Source organism: Arabidopsis thaliana, chromosome 4, assembly GCF_000001735.4.
Source record: "Arabidopsis thaliana chromosome 4, partial sequence".
In the NCBI taxonomy this organism is placed as follows: Eukaryota; Viridiplantae; Streptophyta; class Magnoliopsida; order Brassicales; family Brassicaceae; genus Arabidopsis; species Arabidopsis thaliana.
Window position 1 is genome coordinate 4,635,718 of NC_003075.7, and position 21,092 is coordinate 4,656,809.

The following is a 21,092-nucleotide window of genomic DNA, read 5'->3' on the forward strand; positions in this document are numbered from 1 at the left end:
GAAAATGTTAAACACTTATGATTCAAATTATTGAAAACACATAAGTTCATTATTGATGTATTTGGGGAAAATGCACATTTGAAGTTTTTGAGATGAAATTAGATTCTAATGTAGATATTTAACTTCCTAATGATTCAGAATAACGAATCCAAATGATTTTAAGTAGTGTTTTCTTGTATTTTTTCAAATTGATTCAACAATGCGAGGTCTTTGCGAGGGATTTGCAAGGCTATCGTAGCACTTCCCTCGCAAATATTTACCCTAAACCTTAAATTATTAAAAATATTTAGTCATGTTTTTATTTGCTGAGAGTCTTATTCGAAAAAGGAGAATCTAAATCAGATATGATTCAAACAGTGAATCAAAATGGTGGAGTTAATTGGTTGAAGGATTGGGAGGGAATTGCTAGACGCACTCGCACTTCTCTCGCAAATATTACCCTAAACCCTAAATTATTTAAAATCAAAGGTTACGAGGGACTTGCTAGGACATCTCGCAGTTCCCTCGCAGTATGTGGTGCGTTTTAATTGGTTTAAAAGATCTTCCTCGCAATTTCATAGCAAACTATACGAGGGTTTTGCGAGGAAATATATATCTATATATACTCGAATCAAACACTTCTTCGTGGAATATATTACTTTTTTACTAAGTAAACTCTTGTATATATATGTTCCTTTGATTCATTGTCAAAATGTAAGAGAAGAATAAAGCAATAATAGAACTCTTGTTTGGTCTTTACTCTCTCTAGTCTTTATTCTTCTTTTTAGTTAAATATTTTATAACAAGAGTTGAATTAATCAATGGTAAGGTTGTAAAATATTACAAGGAATACCAAGTGATCTTAAACCGTTGAAATAACTCTTCTCAATCTCAAGGATCATTTATCTCCCAAGATATAATTACTACCACTGGTTCATAAAATCTAATTTGATCGTATATCAAACTTTCAATACTTAAAACATTTCAGAAACTATACCTTATATTGAAAACAAACAAATATCTTTGTATCACTCCATTCCATCACAAACGTATATATTTTACATATGACAAATGAATCACCATATATAGATGATGATATTTATTGAACAGAAAATACTGAAATAGATACATATGTCCTCTATGGACAATTTCAATTGTGTATATAATTCAAAAAGGTCGTTCACTAAGAATGACAGACGGATCATAGCTACAAATGGCAAGGAATCCACCATTATTGCATTTGACTTTGGCACACCCAAGAAACACCGACTTTCGAAACAAAACCTGCTTATAACCGTCACATGATTTCCCAGCACGACATGTGTTTGTAGTATAATCGTAATCAGACTTCTGGTTAAGAAAGGTGCTCACAAACTCCTCAGCTGAGAAGTCAATAATATCCGCTTTTATGGTCTCCCCGTAGGGCCCACCTGAGAGAAATAAACCGCAGTCGCGTCTCTTCTCGGCGTAGGCTTGAGCATAGGCAGTCAGTGTCTGGCTCCACATCAAGGGACTCACGCCTACAGAAACTCGAGCACGGTTGTGGGCATTGAAGTAGTCTTGCGGCTGGTCTTGGGCTTTCAGAGGAACAGAAAAAGATAGTGCAAGAGCAATAGCCAAGACTAAAAGGTTAGGATAGGAGTTAAACATTTTAATTTTTTCTGTAGTGGTTTGTAGAGTTAAGAAACGATGATTTATATAGAAAGAAGGTGTGATACTTTAATAATAAACTTTCAGAACTTTAATTAGAAATCTATTTTTTCCACTAAAGATCACTTGTAGTATTGTATTGATTATCTCTTTTACCAAGTCAACTAGGCGAAGAGGTCAAAGAGCCGTCATATTCACGATCCATTCTAAAAGAAAAATTCTATAAAGTATTTTTATGAAAATCGAAACATACTTAATGAAACATCTATTGTATTGTATTTTAATGAAATTTTATCTTAAGAAATATGTATTAAGAGATTGGTTCTTCCCTGGTCTTTTCAAGTTTTTCTTTTTTACTTACAAATAAAACCAACTACAACAATGTGACAAATAGAATAAATCTAGAGTATATATACTAACTAGAGTCAATTAGCTGGATAGCCAAATTCGACACACAAATTAGCAAAATAGCCATGCGGCAGAAAACTTTAATAAATAGCCTTTTTTTGGGGTGTGAAATAACCAAAATAACCTGGAAAGATAGGCGGGAACACGTGAGTTCCGACACTAGGTGTCTATATGTAGGGAACATAAACATACGTAGGTAATGAGTAACCCGTTTTATTTATAAAACACACGCCATTTATATATGTTTTTGTTCCTGATGAGCCACATAACTTATAGATTTCAATTACCGATGAGAACATAAACATGCGTAGATAATGAGTAACCCGCTTTATTTATAAAACACACGATATATATAGATGTATTTGTTCATTTTTTTTTTTAATTCTATAAACCACATACCTTTTAGATTTCATAGATGGAATTGATATTTAAACACTAATTTATATCACTAGATATGCCAAAAACGGAACGTATATATACAGATGTTTGCTTTGTATGCGATTAGTTATTCAATGGAGACTAACAGGTAAAAGATCATTGGTAACTGTAACATAGAACGTTATTTAAAAACAACACATGTAATTCCTATATGCAGACGCGGTATGAAAACAATGGGCGTGAGTTGGAAATTGTGTATTGGGCAATATACTCGACAAAGTATCAACTTATAGAGATCATACATTACATGCAATGTTTCGCTATATCAGTAATCATTAGTATGCAACTTGCTACATAATATGGTCGCCAAATCTTATTTGCGATTTGACAATGTAAATCTACCCGTAGAAAAATATTTGATACGTATCTATTGCATTAAATGCGGCGAAAGTGTTATAAACGGGTTCCAATGTTGCATTGGGGGAAGGGGTGAAAACAATTCCAAAAACAACTTGTTTCGTATAAATATAACATAAGATAACCACTAAGCATCCACCAGATAAACGACACGTCGCGCATGACGTCTACGATAATGTTAAAACACATGAATTATTGTGGTTATGCATGTAATTCAAATACAATTCAGTTATATGTTTGATGCGACATTTACACAAGCGACGGATTCCATAGATTAGCAGCCATTCGAGAGTATGGAGGGAAATCATAATTATTCAAAATTATGTGGCTTAAAAGCTTGTAAGCACTGTTGCGGAAAAATATCTTAAACTACTGTAGCCCTAATTGGTAGCGAAAGTATCAACTTGTAGAGATCATACATTACATGAAATGTTTGGTTATAACAGTAATCATTAGTATCCAACTTGCTACATAATCTTATCGGCACATTTTATTTGCGATTTGACAATATAAAGAGTCCGTAGGAAAATATTTGATACGTATCCATTGCATTAAATACGGCGAGAGTGTTATATACGGGTCCCAATGTTGCATTGGGGGAAGGGGTGGAACAAAGGCCAGAAACAACATGTTTCGTATAAATATAACAAAGGAGAACCACTAACCATCCACCAGATTGACGACATGTCGCACATGACGTATGTGCTAGTGTTAAAAAACATGAATTATTGTTGTTATGCATGCAATTTTAATACAATTCAGTTATAAGTTTGATGACGACTGCTTCCGTCGATTAGCAGCCTTGCGAGAGTTTAGAGGGAAATCATAATTATTCAAAATTATGTGGCTTAAAAGCTTGTCAGTATGTTGCCCAAAAATATCTTAGTATATTGTAGCCCTACTTGTTATCAAGACATTCCCTATATAACAGGAGAGATGAATAGCATTTAACGATCACACCACTTCCTCTTTGAAAAAATCAAAAGGAACAAGTATACAACAAAGGAGAAAGACAAGTTACAGCAGTACTAGGTATGCCATTAATGATAGATTTGTTTTACAGAGTACCCTGTAAAATAGAACGTTATATAAGAACAACTCATGTAATTTCTTAATGTAAACGCAGTTATACTGACGAATTTGAAAACAATAGGCTTGAGTTGGAAATTTTGTATTGGGCTTGATGTTATTCATTCGGTTATAAGCTCGGCAAAGTATCAATTTATAGGTATCATACATTACATGAAATGTTTGGTTATATCAGTAATCATCATTATGCAACTTGCTACATAATTGGGTCGACACATTTTATTTGCGATTTGACAAAATGAATAGTCCGTTGGAAAATATTAGATACGTATTTACTACATTAAATGCGGCAACAATGTTATATACTGGTTCCAATGTTGCATTTGGGGAAGGGGTGAAAGAAAGTGTAGAAACAACATGTTTCTTATAAGTATAACAAAGGAGGACAACATGATGCGCTCTCCAGCGGGTCACCATTAACTTCTCCACTGAGAATAGAGACAGCATTGGTCTACAAAAACAACAAGTGAAACAACAACGTTAAAAATGATATACTGGAAAAAGCATGTCTCCATTATATTAGTTTTTCACTCTATAGAAAGTAGTTCACATCTGGAAATTTGAAAGAAAAACATGAATTTAAGAAGAAACTAGAGAGGGATTATTGTCAATATGAAAATAGAGGACGCAAGCAACCAATTTAAAATCGTTTTCAATTACATAATACTAAACCCTAAGATAATATATAGGGAACCCAATCAACCAATTTTATAGATTTTTTTGAGAAAAATCCAAAACATACAACAGATAAAAAACACTGAAATTTGAAAGAAAAACATGAATTTAAGAGGAAACTAGATAGAGATTATTGTCAATATGAGAATAAAGAACACAAGCAACCAATTTAAAATCGTTTTCAATTACATAATACTAAACCCTAAGATAATATATAGGGAACCCAAGCAACCAATTTTATAGATTTTTTTGAGAAAAATCCAGTTTTAATTTTGTATATATATGCATATATATAAATGTGTATTTGTGTAGTTATATCACTGGATCCGAAAACCAACTCAAACACATCTCGATCCCTTTTTAAAGGTATAAAAGTATGGAATCTAAAATGAAAATATAGTATACAGATAAATCAATGACTCAAAATAACAAGCATCATTATATAAGAACATTTTATAGAATAAACATAGCATGTTATCTATATAAAACACATGAGCAAGCTTTAAATAACATGCAGAATATGAACAAACCTCTTCTTCTTTTTTTAACCTCTAAACGGACAAAAAAGAATCCACAAAATTTGAAGAAATTTCCAGATCTCGTCTTATCTAACTTCATGTAGAGAGATTAAGAAAAAATTGAGGGTTAGTAGAGAATAAATCAAAAAGAACCAAAACTTAGATCTGGACACAATCGGTAAGAACCATATGCATGATACTTATGGAAGTATACATGGGAAGAAATAGAAGAAGACAACGATAAATAATCGAAAACCCAGGACTGAACTTACAAGATTCGTTGGCGAATACCAGATTGGAGAGGAGGAGAACGAATTAAAACTTCTCTCGCAAACGGCGACGAGAGGAAAAAAAAGATTAGCAGCTATATAAAACACATACAAAAAAGTATAAAACAAATGCAAACAAATGAAATAACAGAGTACTTAATGGCAGACCAAAAGGTATAAAAGCATGAAATTTAAAATGAAAACATAGTATAAAGAGAAACCAATGAGTCAAAATAACAAACATCATTATACAAGAACACATTATAGAGTAGACATAACATGTTATCTATATAAAATACATGAACCAACTATAAATAACATGCAAAATATGAACAAACCTCTTGTTTTTAAACAAAAACCCTAGACGGACGAAGCAGAATCCACATAGTTTGAGAAAATTCCCAGATCTCGCCTTATCTAACTTCATGTAGAGAGATTAAGAAAAAATTGATGGTTAGTAGAGAATAAATAAAAAAGAATCAAAACTTAGATCTGGACACAACCGGTAAAAACCCTATGCAAGATACTTATGGAAGTATATATGGGAAGAAATAGAAGAAGATAGAGATAAAGGGGAAAAAGAACCAAACTTTAGATCTGGCCACAATCGTTAATTTTTATGCAATTGAAGTATAAAGGGGAAGAAATAGAAGAAGATCGGCGATAAATAAACGAAAATCAATGGCTTACCTTACTAAATTCGCCGGCGAAAGGAGAATCATAAATTAATACTTGGATTGCTAACGGTGACGAGAACGAGAAGAAGGTTTGAAAGAGACAATCAAGTTCTGGGCTTGATTGAAGAAGATGAGAAACGCAATCGCCAACGACGGCACTAGGTTTTGGGAGGATATTTTGCAGTGTGAAGAAAAAACACGATTTTTATTTTCACATAGATTACTCTTGATATGAGAGAATGAATATAATGATAGCTTCCGAATATTTCAAATTTCAAACCCAGAATCATACGCTCCCCAAACAGTGTCTTGTCGCTTTGATGTCTAAGGTTATACATGTAAGAATACATGGGTTTCCGACATAACTCTGTAGCTCATGGCTATTTCCTTAATTCTTTTTGAATCCATGGCTATTTAGTGTATATACTCTACTAACTAACCTTTGACAACAAAAGAATAAAGAGAATAGCCTTTAACGAATAGTATGAGAGAAAAAAAAAACATTTGCACTTTATTTATGACACTTTTACCCTAAATAAAAGTCAAACCTTCGTTTTTCCTTCTTCCATCTCTTTCTCTTTCTATTTCTTATTTCGACAAATTACATCTCTATTTTCTACCATTGTGCCTTATTCTTTGATTTCTCAAACCATCATCACCTTCTCCATAACCACCTCCATTACAACAACCACCACAAGCTCTAGTAGATCATTTGACTATAGCCGTTAACGGTGTTGTTTTTCATCAATTTGGGATTCAGTGGTTCAACCATTGAGCTCTTCTGTTTATTTGGTCTATATAGGATTTAGCTATTTCCGATATCGTTTCTTTTTAGAATCTGAGATTTGCCTTCACCCTCAAGAGTTCAAGGTTTCCTTTCAATGTTATGTTATCATTTCATATATCATGTTATTTTTATATTAGGCATGTAATTTTTCTAAAAACATTGTATTTATTTAAAATGATCTGCACCTTTTAAATAATTCATGTCATCTATTGTAATCACGTATCTTATCTATACCCATCCGAACAATAAGATATGTTTCTTTTGAATAATGCATGTTCATTTTAAATTAGACATGCATTTTCTACAAATACTTTGTATTATTTTAATAGATCTATACCTTTTAAATATTTCATGTTCTCTACTGTAATCTTATTCATACCTATCCAAACAATAAGATGTATTTCTTCTGAATAATGCATGTTCCTTTTATAATTGTCATGTATTTTTTTAATAGAACATTAATTCATTTAGATACTGTGTTTTCTGTAAATAATTCATGTCCTTTATTCAGATTACATAAATTTTCTTTCTTCCAAAACTATCGATACCAATGAACTCTGATTTATCATCACCGGCATTATTGTAAAAACAAGAAAATAGAAGGATATTTTAGTATTTACTCCCCTCCAAAAAGAGTTATTTACCTAAGTTTTCTAACACAAGGCTATTCTCTCAATTCTTTTCAATTTCATGGTTACTTTGTAATATTACCCATAAATCTCCGTCAAAAATTATTTTCAATTCTCAATTCTCTCAATTCTTTTCAATTTACAAATTTTCCGTCAAAAATTATTTTTCCACCCAAAAGTTTGTTCCGCCAAAAAAAACAATTCCTCGCCAAATTTTTTATCCCGTAACAAATTGTTTCTCAGCAAAAAAATACATTTAAAAATCTTTGTAAAATTTCTAAGAACCTTTTAAGAACTCTTGAACCTTTTAAAAACTCTTAAAAACATTATAAAGTTTTTTAAAAGCTTTGTAAAGTTGTTAAAAACCCTTGTAAATTATTTTAAAACCTCTTAAAATCTTTATAAAGTCTTTAAATAAATATGTAAATACTTTAAAACTCCTTGATATACCTCAATTTTCACTGCTTTTAGCTATGATTTAGTTACAGTTTTTAGCAATGTTTTTAAACCCGACCCAGACAGTGAACCGGATTACCTTATGGGTTACTGGGTCATCGGGTCAAGCAGGTTAGACCACGTGTCAATTGATTAAAATTTCTTTAATAATTTAATATTAATAGAGTTCAACTCTCAATGAAAGCAGATTATTATGTATTTTGAAAATCGGTCTACTACCCCCCCCCTTTCAAAACCACTCGCTCAAAAATTCCTCTCAAACACTATAATCGAGACAATTACTTTCACCATGTTTTCTGACGCCGGTAGAGTTTTTGCTCGCCGGCGTCGAGATATTGTTTGCTTTTCTCAATCCTTTCGCAACCTTTCTCGATTCTTACTTCATTTGTTTATAATCTTTTACCATCCTTCACTCCTTTCACCTTGCTTCCATGGTGTTCCTTTGTACCGCGATAACATTAATAGAGGTTTTCCGGCGAACCCTGTATCCCTCATAAGGCCCGTGAACTCAGTGAAGGAGGAACCGATGTCCAGTCACTCTCCAAATGCTAAATTTGAGAGTTGTCTCCCGAAAATCTCTAGATCTCTGAAATCTAGAACTTTCGCAATCCTCGTCGCTCATTACCTCTACCGGATCCCCTCGAAGACAAATCTGTCATCTCCTTCTTCCTTGATGGAATGGAGAGCTGATTTGACGCTGAAACCAGTGATGATGATTTTAACGGCGGAAGTATTAATCTTAAACCTAACCAAGCCGTGTTGCTCTTTCATTGCCTCATATCCGTACACATGCGGCGGCATCAACAACATCTCCCCAACTGAAGCAACCCTAGGTTTCAGCTTGTTGGGCCTTTCGAATTGTTGCAGCCCATCTTCCCTGTCTCGGCCCACTTCCACAAATCTCAGCCTATCTCATAATCACAGCAGCCCAGGTTGATTTATTTTATTTCCTCACCAAATCCATCTATAAGATTATGTCGTTTTTACGGTTTGAGCAGCCATGGACTCTTCTCTCTCCCTGAAGCGACTCTCTGTATTTGGCTCTGCGAGTATTCCTTACAAACCATGTTGTTGAACTCCCTTCTGGCTAAAGGCAATGAAACCGAATCAATCCAGCGGCCACACTCTAATTCAAACCAGCGGCCACACCTAAGAGATGTGTTTCTTCTTGTTTTGCTTCCACCCTCTCGAACCATAGCTAAGCTTTCTCAACAAACTTTCAAAATCTTATTTAGAACTGCACTCTTACTTGACCTCGAGGGTCTTTGGCGTCCAAGCATCTCCGTCATGGAAAGAACCTCGGCTCCGCCTTCCTCCTATATGGTGAGAACCTCGGTTCCACCTTCTTCCTTTACGGAGAAGAACCGAACAATATCCTTAGTTGTTCCACTGATGTCCGTGTCGGTGTTCGGTAAGGCTAAGTATCCTTTTCCAAAGTCACAAGATCTGATGATAATGACTATTTCTAAAATTCCCGAACAATTCGCGGAAGTGTTCTCGACACACCATGATCTCGTTTGTGGTTTGTTGCTAGCTAGCTTCTGTCTCCGAGTTTCTACGGATATATCCTTAAAGCCCTTTGTTTATGTTATCTTTCTTATCAATGTTGTAAATCTTTGCTCAAAAACTTTGTATCTTTTTCCCCTTTGGAGGTTGAATGTGAAACATCCCGACCCATTTTTTTTAAACATAATTAAATATTCCCATAAATATCTAATTAAACCAACCAATAAAGCAACAATTAAACTGCAAGTCAAAAATACTATTTTATGAATAAACAAATAATTCAACCAACAAAACCAAGAATGACTAAAAATCCTAACACAACCCTAACCGGTTCCAATAACCAAAACATAAAAGTAAACCAAACGAGTTCCTAGATCATCCTCTCTTCCTTGCCATGATTTTACGATCACACTTTATCTTTACCTGCATCAACAATACAATGAGATGCGTAAGTATTATCATAAATACTTAGTGAGGCGATTCTCCCATCTACGAGCTATACACACAAGCAAATAAAAGGGTATAATCACAAATACAACACAAACAAACCAGTCATCGAATAATTCACTCAAAACACATTTACCACACCTACATATCATCACACAAAACAAAACATACAACCCAATCGCTCAGATAAGCTCATGGTCACGCACTCACCTTAACAAAATTATTCTAACAACAATTAAACCCAGGAGAGACTCTCCTTGCGTCTGAAACAGTCCAGAAACGTCCTACAACATGTCACAACCAAAAGCAACCTTTGAAGCAAACTGTACATGAAAAACAGAAACAAACAGTCTTAAAGACGAAACCCTTATGACCAACTCCCGGTCATCTCGTAAACACACCTCTTTCTTAGGTTGTTTACTCAAACTTTCCAAAAATAGACAAGTCCTTTCTGGGAAACTTTCCATTTTTGAGAACCGCACAACACATTCTTAAATAAGACAACTCAAGTCAAATCTAAGAAAAAAAAATATTCATCTTATAAATCATCAGATGTCATGATCGTTACAACTTCAAACGAAAATACAAATGAAAGAGAAATAAGAACAACAACTCAAAAGATCAAAAACTCAACATCACTATAACTGGAAACCAAGGATAGGCAAACTCATGCAGCAACCTTCTTCTCGAACCACTTCTTGAACCTTGCCTTCAACCTCGCCTCTGGCTCCCAAGTCTCCTCTGTCACACCATCGCAGTTCCGCAGGACTTTGATCAAAGGAATCTTCTTCCGCCGAAGTTCCTTGATCCTCCTCTCGAGAACCCTCACTGGTCTCGCCTCCAAAGTCATGTTGGGCTGAAGATCCTCTGGAATCTTAGCCAACACCTCATCATCCTTGTGAAGACACTTCCTCAGCATCGACACATGAAAGACCTTGTGAAACGCACGCATAACATCTGACAACTCTAACCTGAATGCCACTGGTCCCACCCTCTCAACAATCCTGAATGGACCCATGTACCTCAGACTCAACTTAGTCTCTGAGATAGACCTGTTCGGACCTCGCAACATGGCCATCTTGAGATACACTGTCCCCAACCTCAAACTCAAGCTCTTTCCTCCTCTTGTCAGCATAACTCCGTTGTCGGTTCTGAGCTTCCTTCATGTTCAGCTTCAGAACCCGGATCCTCTCCGTGATCTCCTGAACATAATCTGCACCATATATGCTCCTCTCCCCCACTTGGGTCCAGCATAATGTCCTGCATGGCCTCCCGTACAACACCTCGAAAGGAGCCATCCCAATACTCGCCTGATAGCTGTTGTTATAAGCAAACTCTACCAAACTCAAGTGATCCGCCCAATGACCTCTCCAATCCAAGACACACATCCGCAACATATCCTCAAGCGTCTGAATAGTCCTCTCAGATTGCCCATCTGTCTGAGGATGATAAGCCGTGCTCATCTGCACCTTAGTGCCCATCTCTGCCTGAAAGGCTCTCCAAAAAGCAGAAGTAAACTTGGAATCCCTGTCTGACACAATACTCACAGGTACTCCATGCAACTTCACAATCTCGCTCACATATTTCTTAGCCAACACCGCCGCTCCATCGGTTTTTCTGATGGCCAAAAAATGTGCTGACTTAGTCAGACGGTCCACGATCACCCAAATAGCATCTTTGGTCCGCGACACAGGCAACCCAACCACGAAATCCATCGTGATAAAATCCCACTTCCACTCAGGAATGGGTAAACTCTGCAACAGGCTACCCGACACCTGATGCTCAATCTTAACTAACTGGCAAACATCGCACTCTTCGACCCAATTACCTACATCCCTCTTCATCCCGACCCACTGATAGTACCGCTTGAGGTCTCGGTACATCTTAGTCGCTCCTGGATGAATGGAAAACATGCTCGCATGAGCCTCACTCAAGATCTCCTGTCGCAACTCCTTATCCTTAGGCACACAAACTCGCCCATGCACAAGGATAGTTCCATTAGCTGCGAACTGATACTCAAAGCCCTCTGCCTTAGAAGCCGCAATCAACCCCTCATCCTTCTCTTGAGCTAACTGAACTCTACTCAGAAGATCTGTTTGATCCACAGCTTCCAATCCCAATGGCTCCCGTGCCACAGCACACAACCGCAAAGCACCAATCTCAATCACCAAGGTCTCAACACTCTGCCCTGGAGCCGCACCCACGCGCTTACGACTCAAAGCGTCTGTAACCACATTAGCCTTACCAGGATGGTAGGCTATCTCCAGATCATAATCAGCCACCAGCTTCATCCATCGCCTCAGCCTCAGGTTCAGCTCTAGCTGAGTGAAGATATACTTCAAACTCTTATGATCTGTGAACACCTACACATTCCCGCCATAAAGATAAGACCTCCAAATATTCGAGGCAAAGATCACTGCAGCCATCTCCAAATCGTGAGTGGGATAGTTGCCCTCATGTTTCTTCAACTGCCGCGATCCATAGGCAATAACCTTCCCACGCTGCATCAGAACACAACCCAAACCAACTCTCGAGTCATTAAACCCAGAAGAGACTCTCCTTAACAAAATTATTCTAACAACGATTAAAGCCAGGAGAGACTCTCCTTGCGTCTGAAACAGTCCAGAAACGTCCTACAACATGTCACAACCAAAAGTAACCTTTGAAGCAAACTGTACATAAAAAACAAAAACAAACAGTCTCAAAGATGAAACCCTAAAATACACACTAACTGTTAATTATTAAATCCCTCCGATGAAACGCTAGCCTTAGACGTCGCAAAGCTTCCCACAAAAATTCGTGCCGATCGGAAGCCAGATGAGACTACGATCGCAGTTACAATCCCCGCTGGTCCTAATTCGCGTCTGAGAAAACGTGTCTCACAAAACTGCGAATAACTCAACCAATTGTAATCCAAAATCACTTCTGTAAACTGGAGAGTAACAATAAAAGACTTGGAAATAACCCTACCAAATTTCGTTACCTTTGACAGTGATTTTATATGTCGAAAACGTTTCCTCCCAAACCCTAACGATTCTGGTTCTTCTCCTTCTCTGACTTTTTCTCCTTTATAAAACGAAAAGTGGATAACTAAAGCCCTAATTTCGAGTTTATTTCTTTTATAGGCACACTATAGAGTTTTCAATTAACCCAACCGATTAAACCGGATGATTTAAATACAAACCCTAACCAATTTTCCGGTTCACGGGCGTTATAGAATGAATGAAAACATGTTTTGCACACAAAAAAAAAAGAGTTCTTATAATTTAAAAACAAAAATAATCATAACATGTTTATAAAATATAAAATCAGATTATGTTTAATAAATATAAAATCCTTTATACCAAACAATAATAATAAAGTGATTAAATTTTGTAAATCTAACTAAATGTCTAATACCGTAACAAATATATTAGAAGATCACCAATGACGGAAATAAATTAATAAAACATCGTGAATTCACACAACTAATATCGGGTGTCTCACTCACCATTCGATTCATTTTTTAAGGCGGCATTGTGAAGTCTTCATCAAAATCTAAAACATCAAATGAGTTTAAGAACTGAAAACATTTCTACAAATGATTGAATAAAGTCTTAAATCTCATATTTTATTCCAAAATCAAGAGAATTTTTAAAACCCACACCCGTCCGGTTTAACCGAGTCACGGGTTAATGGTGAGTTTTTGTGGGTTTTTACGGTTTTGAACTTGTCAGGTTTTAGCACTAAACCCAAACCAAAAAAATGTTCGGGTCACGGTTCAACCGGTCGGACCGGGCATAAAAATACTGGTTTTTAGAGTTTTTTTGTTATTTCTAGACTCTTTTATAGTCTTTTTCAGGTCTTTACATGTTTGGGATGCATTTTGAGATTATGGAACATTCTGGATCAAAACAGAGAACTTATGATGCAAAAGCAATTTGGAGACGTAAATTTGCGTAGGTGTCAATCGACACCACCCCTAGTGTCAAGGGACACCAAAATACTGGATTTTAGAGATTCTCAATAGAGAATTAGTAGATCGAAAACTTTATTAGGATAATGACTTCATTTATGAAATTATTATTATCTTCTATTTTTTAGATTTTTTGTAAAATGGAAAAAACAATATATGAAAATTAAAGAAGATTTGAAAATATAGAAAGTTTTCTAAATATTTTGTCACTAAATAATATAAAAAGTATCTACATATAAATTTCTATTTTATTAAATTTGTAAAAAAATAAAATAATTGATTATTAATCTCTCCAAATTTATTAGTACTTCATCTTTAAGTACGATAGCCATTTAATCACAATACCTATCTCATTGAATGATATTTTTAAAATTTACGATTCTTATATTAATTTTTTTTTATAAAAATGTAAAATAAGAAAATATATTGAAGAAAGATGTATTTAAATTTAGTTATCCATATATACATTTTTAGTAAGTATTCTGGGTTGAAAAATCCTTAGTCAACTTCCTAATTATATGTTTAGTCCTTACAAATTTAATGAAACAAGATATCCCTTTATTATTAAAAGGGAAGTACAAATTGAAATTTTGTCTAATTTGGCCTCAATTTTGATTTCAAATTTGGATTTTATTCTTTGCTATTCAAAATCATTAAGGGTAATTTGGTCTTAACAATCTCCTAAACTTTATATGATCCGATTCAATCTAAACCATTCAATAAAATTAATTCCCTTCAATCTAAACCGTTCAACAAAAATAAGGAATCTATGTCGTTTTTGAAATCAAAATATAATCACATTCCATCCCTAAAAACACTATATTCAATCACAAAATCAATAATTAATAATATCTAAATCATATATTACGATTCTTCACTAATCACTAGAAATTTATATTTATAAGTTTAGGATATCAAATTTATTCAAATATTTAGTATAAGAACCAAATAAACCGATTGCCCGCGGTAAACCGCGTGTTAAAACCTAGTTCTCATTAGGACAATGAACAAATTTTTCATCAACAATTCAAATATTGCATTAATTTCTTACTAAAATGGATATTATTAAGTAGTACTAAAAACTATTGCATAATCACTTCCTTAAATCTTGACAAAATTCATTAATGATTAATTCCTAATTAGTTAAAGTACCAATAAATTTCCCTTGGCCATCAAGATATGATTGACCTAATCGTGTAGAACCTATATATACTCTTTAAATTTACATCTCATTATATCATCAAAAACACAGATCAATTGATTTCTAAACCCACCAAACATACTTTCTTCCTCAGCTGGCCGAATCATTTGCAAGATTATTTGAAAGGAACTCGTACCGTTTTATAACGATTTATAAATACTAACAACGAATTTAATTGCCAGGAACTATGTAAACAAAGAATTAAATCTAGATCATAAAGTTTGTATATACCTGAATATGGTACAACAGAAATATGAACCATGTTAATTCGAGGTTATTTTAGCACCCCAAGTGTTGTGCCTCTACTGGTATCCACATGCATACAAACTGGATCAAACCTGGAATGCTAGTTCCTTTGAAATCTAATCTCAAAACTTAGAAAAACAATTTGCCTCTTTGTTTTTAGGGTTTTATCAAAACGGCTGATCTCAAAAGTCATAATGCATCACTTTTATAATAGCTTCACGTAACGTAACGCATATAAAGTCAATGGGCGAAGCCCAATCCATGCAACGTGACTTTGTCTACGAGAATAAACAACATATTAGTATTAGTGCACATATGTATATCTTATATATATATAACATTATTTATTTAAGTGCTCAAATACAAATATAAGTATATCTATATATCATATATATATTATATACTTTTACTTTAATTTATATATCATATATATATATATAATAAATCTTTTAACCCAATATTAGTTAATCAAAATTAAACTCAATTTTATATTTGATTCAATTTGTTTAGGTGTGTGATCCTGTAGGTTCGTATAATATTAGCAATGAATTATAAACTCATAGATTATAAGCGCTCTCTAGCAAAACATTATAACCACCTAATATTATGTGATTGTCAAACCTCGACATTACAACTTTACCTAGAATAAAGTACAAACGATTTCAGGACTTTCCCAACAATCTCCCACTTGTACTGGAATCATTTATTCCCATAATCCCTTTGTCTCTATATCTCGATCTCAGCATAAGGAAAAAAATTGTCATCCTTATTCGGCTAGATCATGTTTATCGAACTTCGATTTATACTGATAAAACAAACGACTGACATTCACCTCGTTTGAGTGCAGCCACGCATTTTTCAGTATCAAATTTTTGATAGGCCCAAAGATATTTATCTCCCGTTATATGGGAGGAACAAATCCCATCTTGTTCCATCCATGTTCCTTAAACAATTCATAACGCGCCCAATCACTGTCTTTATAATCACCTTTTACGGCTGACGTTTGACAGAGTCAAAGCGAACTAATCCATGAATAAGAAATCATGACGAACTCAGGTCAAAGGACTATACTCTATAGTTGTAATGAGAAACTCTTATGACATTCATATAACAATCTTGTAGAGTTCTCATAACGGGTCAGTCCAATATTGTGTTCTCTAACACATATCTATGTTATTGACTTTAATACCACATATTAATGACTCCATGAAACTTAGTCATCAGTCACCTCACATACTAGTCATTCTTAGTTATTAATGTCCCATTTTAATAACCTTGACTAGGGACTTCAACAATTCATGTCATTTTCCACTTACAGGGTTTCATGATCAAGTCACGTACTTGATGACCTATAAGAATGATATATATTATTTGGGACTATTATTTAATTATCAAATAAATAAATAATACTCAAACAAATTTCATTAATTTGAAAACAAATCCAAATGTATTTTAATATGAACATCATATCATAAAAGAAAAACCTCCCACTAGAAATAAGATCACATCTTTATAAATCTAATGCCAATCACAGTCGTATGACTCTCATGCTTCGGCTGCGGAAGAGGTTTTGTAAAAGGATCAGTAACATTTGCATCCGTTGAAACTCTGCTAATCTTCACATCACCTCTATCAATAATCTCACGAATGAGGTGATATCGCCTTTGTATGTGTTTGGATTTCTGGTGTGATCTACGTTCTTTTGTTTGCGCGATGGCACCATTGTTATCACAGTAAAGATCAATGAGGCCAGGAATATTAGGAACCACACTAAGTTCAGTAATGAACTTCCTAATCCAAACAGCCTCCTTAACTGCTTTTGAAGCAGCAACTTCAGTTATAGAGTCTGCCACAGTGCTCTGTTTGGAACTCTTCCAACTCACGACTCCTCCGTTGAGACAAAAGACAAATCCTAATTGAGATAAAAAAATCATCTTTGTCTGTCTGAAAGCTGGCATCACTATAACCACTCACAACAAGTTCCTCACTTCCTCCATAGACCAAACACTTATCCTTAGTTCTTCTCAAGTACTTATGGATGTTCTTGACTACTATCCAATAACTTTCACCTGGATCAGATTGTATCTGCTCGTCATGCTCCAAGCACATGCAACATCTGGGAGAGTGCAAAGCATAGCATACATGATAGATCCTATAGTAGAAGCATATGGAATCTTACTCATCCGCTCTCGCTCATCATGCGTCGAAGGACGCTGAGTCTTGCTAAGAGTTATGCCATGAGACATTGGTATAAAGTCTTTCTTAGAATCATGCATATTGAACGTGTGCAAGACCTTATCTATATAAGTATCCTGACTTAGTCCAATTACTTTGTTTAATCTATCTTTATAGATTCTTATTCCAAGAATATAGGCAGCTTCACCCATGTCTTCTCAATACTTACCAAGTCTTAACAGACTGAAGCAAAGGAATGTCATTTCCGAGGAGCAGTATGTCATCTACATACAATACTAGAAATGCGACTGCGCTCCCACTAGTCTTCTTGTAAACACAAGGTTCTTCTTCGTTTCTAATGAAATCAAACTCTTTGATTGCCTCATTAAAACGAACATTCCAACTCTGAGATGTTTGCTTCAATCCATAAATGGAACGATGAAGCTTGCATACCTTCCTAGCAGCCTCAAGAATAGTGAAACCTTCAGGTTGTGTCATGTACACATCCTCTTCAAGATTTCCATTAAGGAAAGCTGTTTTCACATCCACTTGTCAAATCTCATAATCATAATGAGCAGCAGTTGCTAGGAGAATCCGAATGGACATAAGCATTGCGACTAGAGAATAGGTTTCATCATAATCAATACCATGAATTTGCTTATAACCTTTCGCAACCAGTCTAGCTTTGTATATCTGTATATTAAAATCCATGTCAATTTTCTTCTTAAAAATCTATTTACACTCTATGGCTTTTACACCATCAGATAAAGCAACTAAAGTCCATACTTTGTTTTGTGACATGGATTCCATTTTGGATTTTGCGGCCTCTAACCACTTATCGGAATCGGGGTCCATCAGTGCTTCTTCGTATGACGTAGGCTCATCACTCTCTATAATAAATAGAGTATGATCATCCGTCACCCAATCTTCGAATCTATCGGGTTCGTGACGGCTCCTTTCGGACCTACGTACCTCAGGTTCCACATGTATAGGTTCTACGACTCTTTGTAGATCCAACGTATGTTCTTCCTGAGAAGTTGGAACATCACCATGTGGTTCTCAAACTTCTTCGAGTAATACTTGACTCTCACTAGTTCCTTTTGAAAGAAACTCTCTTTCCAAAAGGCACCATTTCGAGCAACAAACACTTTGTTATCAGTAGGGTGGTAAAAGTAATAACCTTTGGTCTCTTTCGGATAACCTACGAAATAACACTTATCAGATTTGGGTCCAAGCTTATCAGTAATCAATCGTTTGACATAAGCTTCACAGCCCAAAATTTTCAGAAAAGATAAATTAGGAACCTTTCCAGTCCATATCTCATATGGTGTCTTCTCAACTGATTTTGATGGACATCTGTTGAGCATAAACACATACGTTTCTAGTGCATATCCCCAAAAAGATGATGGAAGATCTGTGTGACTCATCATTGATCGAACCATATCCAATAAAGTTTGATTTCTCCTTTCAGACACACCATTCCCTTGTGGTGTTCCCGGAGGAGTGAGCTGTGAAACAATTCCACACTCTCTGAGATGATCACTAAAAACTTGGCTCAAATATTCTCCTCCACGATCTGATCGTAGAGCTTTGATTGATTTGCCAAGTTTATTTTTTACTTCATTTTGGAACTCCTTGGACTTTTCAAAGGATTCCAATTTATGTTTCATTAGATAAACATAACCATATCTATTGAAGTCATCAGTAAATGTAATGAAGTACTGATAGTTTCCTCTAGCACTTGTTCTCATTGGCCCACATCATCTGTATGTATAAGGCCCAATAAGTCACTAGTCCTTTCACTGTGTCCAGTAAACGGTGCTTTAGTCATTTTTCCCAACAAACAAGATTCACATGTCTCATAAGATTCATAATCAAATGAGTTCAAAAGTCCATCACTATGAAGCTTTTGAATGTGTTTCTCATTTATATGGCCAAAACGACAATGCTAGAGAAAAGTTGGATTCAAGTGATTTAACTTAAATCTCTTGGTGCGAATGTTATAGATTGGCATGCTTTGGTTTAGAACATAGAGCTCATTCTCTAATGGAGCGCTACCATAAAACATATCATTTCGATCAAATGAACAACATTTGTTCTTGATCAAAAAGTGAAAACCTTCCATGTCCAAACATGAAACGGAGATGATATTCTTGTTTATAGCATGAACATAGTAGCAGTTCTTAAGCTCCAAAACCATGCCTGAAGGAAAAGACAAGGAATATGTTCCCACGACCAATGTAGAGACTCTTGCTCCATTAGCCATACGTAGGTCCACTTGTCCTTCCTCCATAGTTATACTGTTGTTTATGCCATGCATATTTACACAAATGTGAGCACCACAGCCGGTATCCAATTCCCAAGGAGTAAAACCAGAAGTAGTAACATTTACTTCTATAACATAGATACCCGAAGAAGAAATCTTGAACGTTTTATTCTTCTCCAGATTTTCCAAGTGTTCAAGAGGGTTTGATCCATTCAATTTGTCCTTCTCAAAGACATCTCGAACTGAATATAAACTTTGAGGGTTTGACATAACTGTCGAAAAAGAAAAGCATAAATTAATATGATGTTCATAAATTTTAGAATTCTCAACAATTAAAAAAACTAACACTATACTCAAAACAAATTTCCTCTAATGAGTACAATGATCCAAGATCCATATTTCACTAGAATCCAAGTGAGTTTTGGCTCCACCCTCAAAATATCTAGTTATTTAGGTAAGCAACTCCTTGCTAATTATATCTAATATAATTCTTGGTTGTGGATGATATCTTATGTATTATCCAACTCTATGTCTCTTAGCCCAAAACCGTTTTGATAGCTTAGTCAAGTAAACCAGTTTTATTTCATATGGTAACCGTTACCATCTGTCTCACTCTTAAACAATTACAGAGCGCTGCTTTGGCAGATCCACCATACAACAATCCAAGTTTTAACAATTAATAAAATTGGAGGGGGGACATCAACTTACTTGATATTAGATGAGTATTAATTTTATAAATCCATTTTATATTTAAATTTATATCCAATAGAAATAAAGTATAAATAATACATATCCAATATATATTTAATTAAATTATAAACCATCTAATTAATTTTAATCAAATTAAAATTATTAATTATTTAAAATTTAATCTTGATTAAACTTTAGTAACTCTAATCAAATTAGAATATATTATAACTAAACTTATCCTAATCAAATTAGGATCTATCTAATATTGACTTTTTCTTTTTAAAAGACCATAAATCATAAGTCAATATATTATAATCATAATTATGCTAACAAAATGTTTCATAAGGAACTATTCCAAATCAAAATCGTATATTTACTATAATTCTACATATACATCCCATCTACGAGATTTTATATGTATATGTGAATATAATATAATTAAGTAGATATCATATATCAATTGATTAATACCGAAACATGTTGACCTGAATAAATTAATCAAATACACAGCAAAACAACTATGGTTAAAAAATACCCATTATCATCAATGAAGGCGTGAACGTGTAACGAAACAAAAGTCATCGATTTCGTTTGTGGATAACCATATCAATTATTTATTTGTACTCGTACTCAAATAACCATTAACAAAAGCGAATAGAGACATATATGTTCTC

At 34.7% G+C, this 21,092-nt stretch overlaps 2 protein-coding genes, 1 long non-coding RNA gene and 2 pseudogenes across 5 annotated transcripts; 1 reads left to right on the plus strand and 4 right to left on the minus strand.

Annotated features, from left to right (window-relative positions):
• Positions 1-906: 906 nt before the first annotated feature.
• Positions 907-1,733, minus strand: AT4G07820 (CAP (Cysteine-rich secretory proteins, Antigen 5, and Pathogenesis-related 1 protein) superfamily protein). The gene has a single exon (NM_116854.4). The coding sequence runs from the start codon at positions 1,627-1,629 to the stop codon at positions 1,147-1,149; it is 483 nt and encodes a 160-aa protein (NP_192524.1). The 5' UTR covers positions 1,630-1,733; the 3' UTR covers positions 907-1,146.
• Positions 1,734-5,384: 3,651 nt separating this feature from the next.
• Positions 5,385-6,250, minus strand: AT4G05225. Its single transcript, NR_141853.1, has 2 exons — positions 6,074-6,250; positions 5,385-5,476 (listed from the first exon to the last, which is right to left on the minus strand). It is a non-coding gene; the product is annotated as an other RNA (long non-coding RNA).
• Positions 6,251-8,029: 1,779 nt separating this feature from the next.
• AT4G07825 (uncharacterized protein) lies at positions 8,030-9,621 on the plus strand. Its single transcript, NM_179010.1, has one exon — positions 8,123-9,621. It carries the CDS (start codon positions 8,126-8,128, stop codon positions 8,867-8,869), a length of 744 nt encoding a protein of 247 aa, NP_849341.1. The 5' UTR covers positions 8,123-8,125; the 3' UTR covers positions 8,870-9,621.
• A 306-nt stretch (positions 9,622-9,927) lies between these two features.
• On the minus strand, positions 9,928-12,419 carry AT4G07830 (annotated as a pseudogene; the record flags this gene model as incomplete). Its single annotated transcript has 1 exon — positions 9,928-12,419.
• Positions 12,420-16,789: 4,370 nt separating this feature from the next.
• AT4G07840 lies at positions 16,790-19,998 on the minus strand (annotated as a pseudogene; the record flags this gene model as incomplete). Its single annotated transcript has 1 exon — positions 16,790-19,998.
• Between the last annotated feature and the right edge of the window lie 1,094 nt (positions 19,999-21,092).

Coding starts and splice junctions, on each gene's coding strand:
- AT4G07820 (NM_116854.4), bottom strand. CDS start 1,629: ATGTTTAACTCCTATCCTAACCTTTTAGTCTTGGCTATTGCTCTTGCA.
- AT4G07825 (NM_179010.1), top strand. CDS start 8,126: ATGTATTTTGAAAATCGGTCTACTACCCCCCCCCTTTCAAAACCACTC.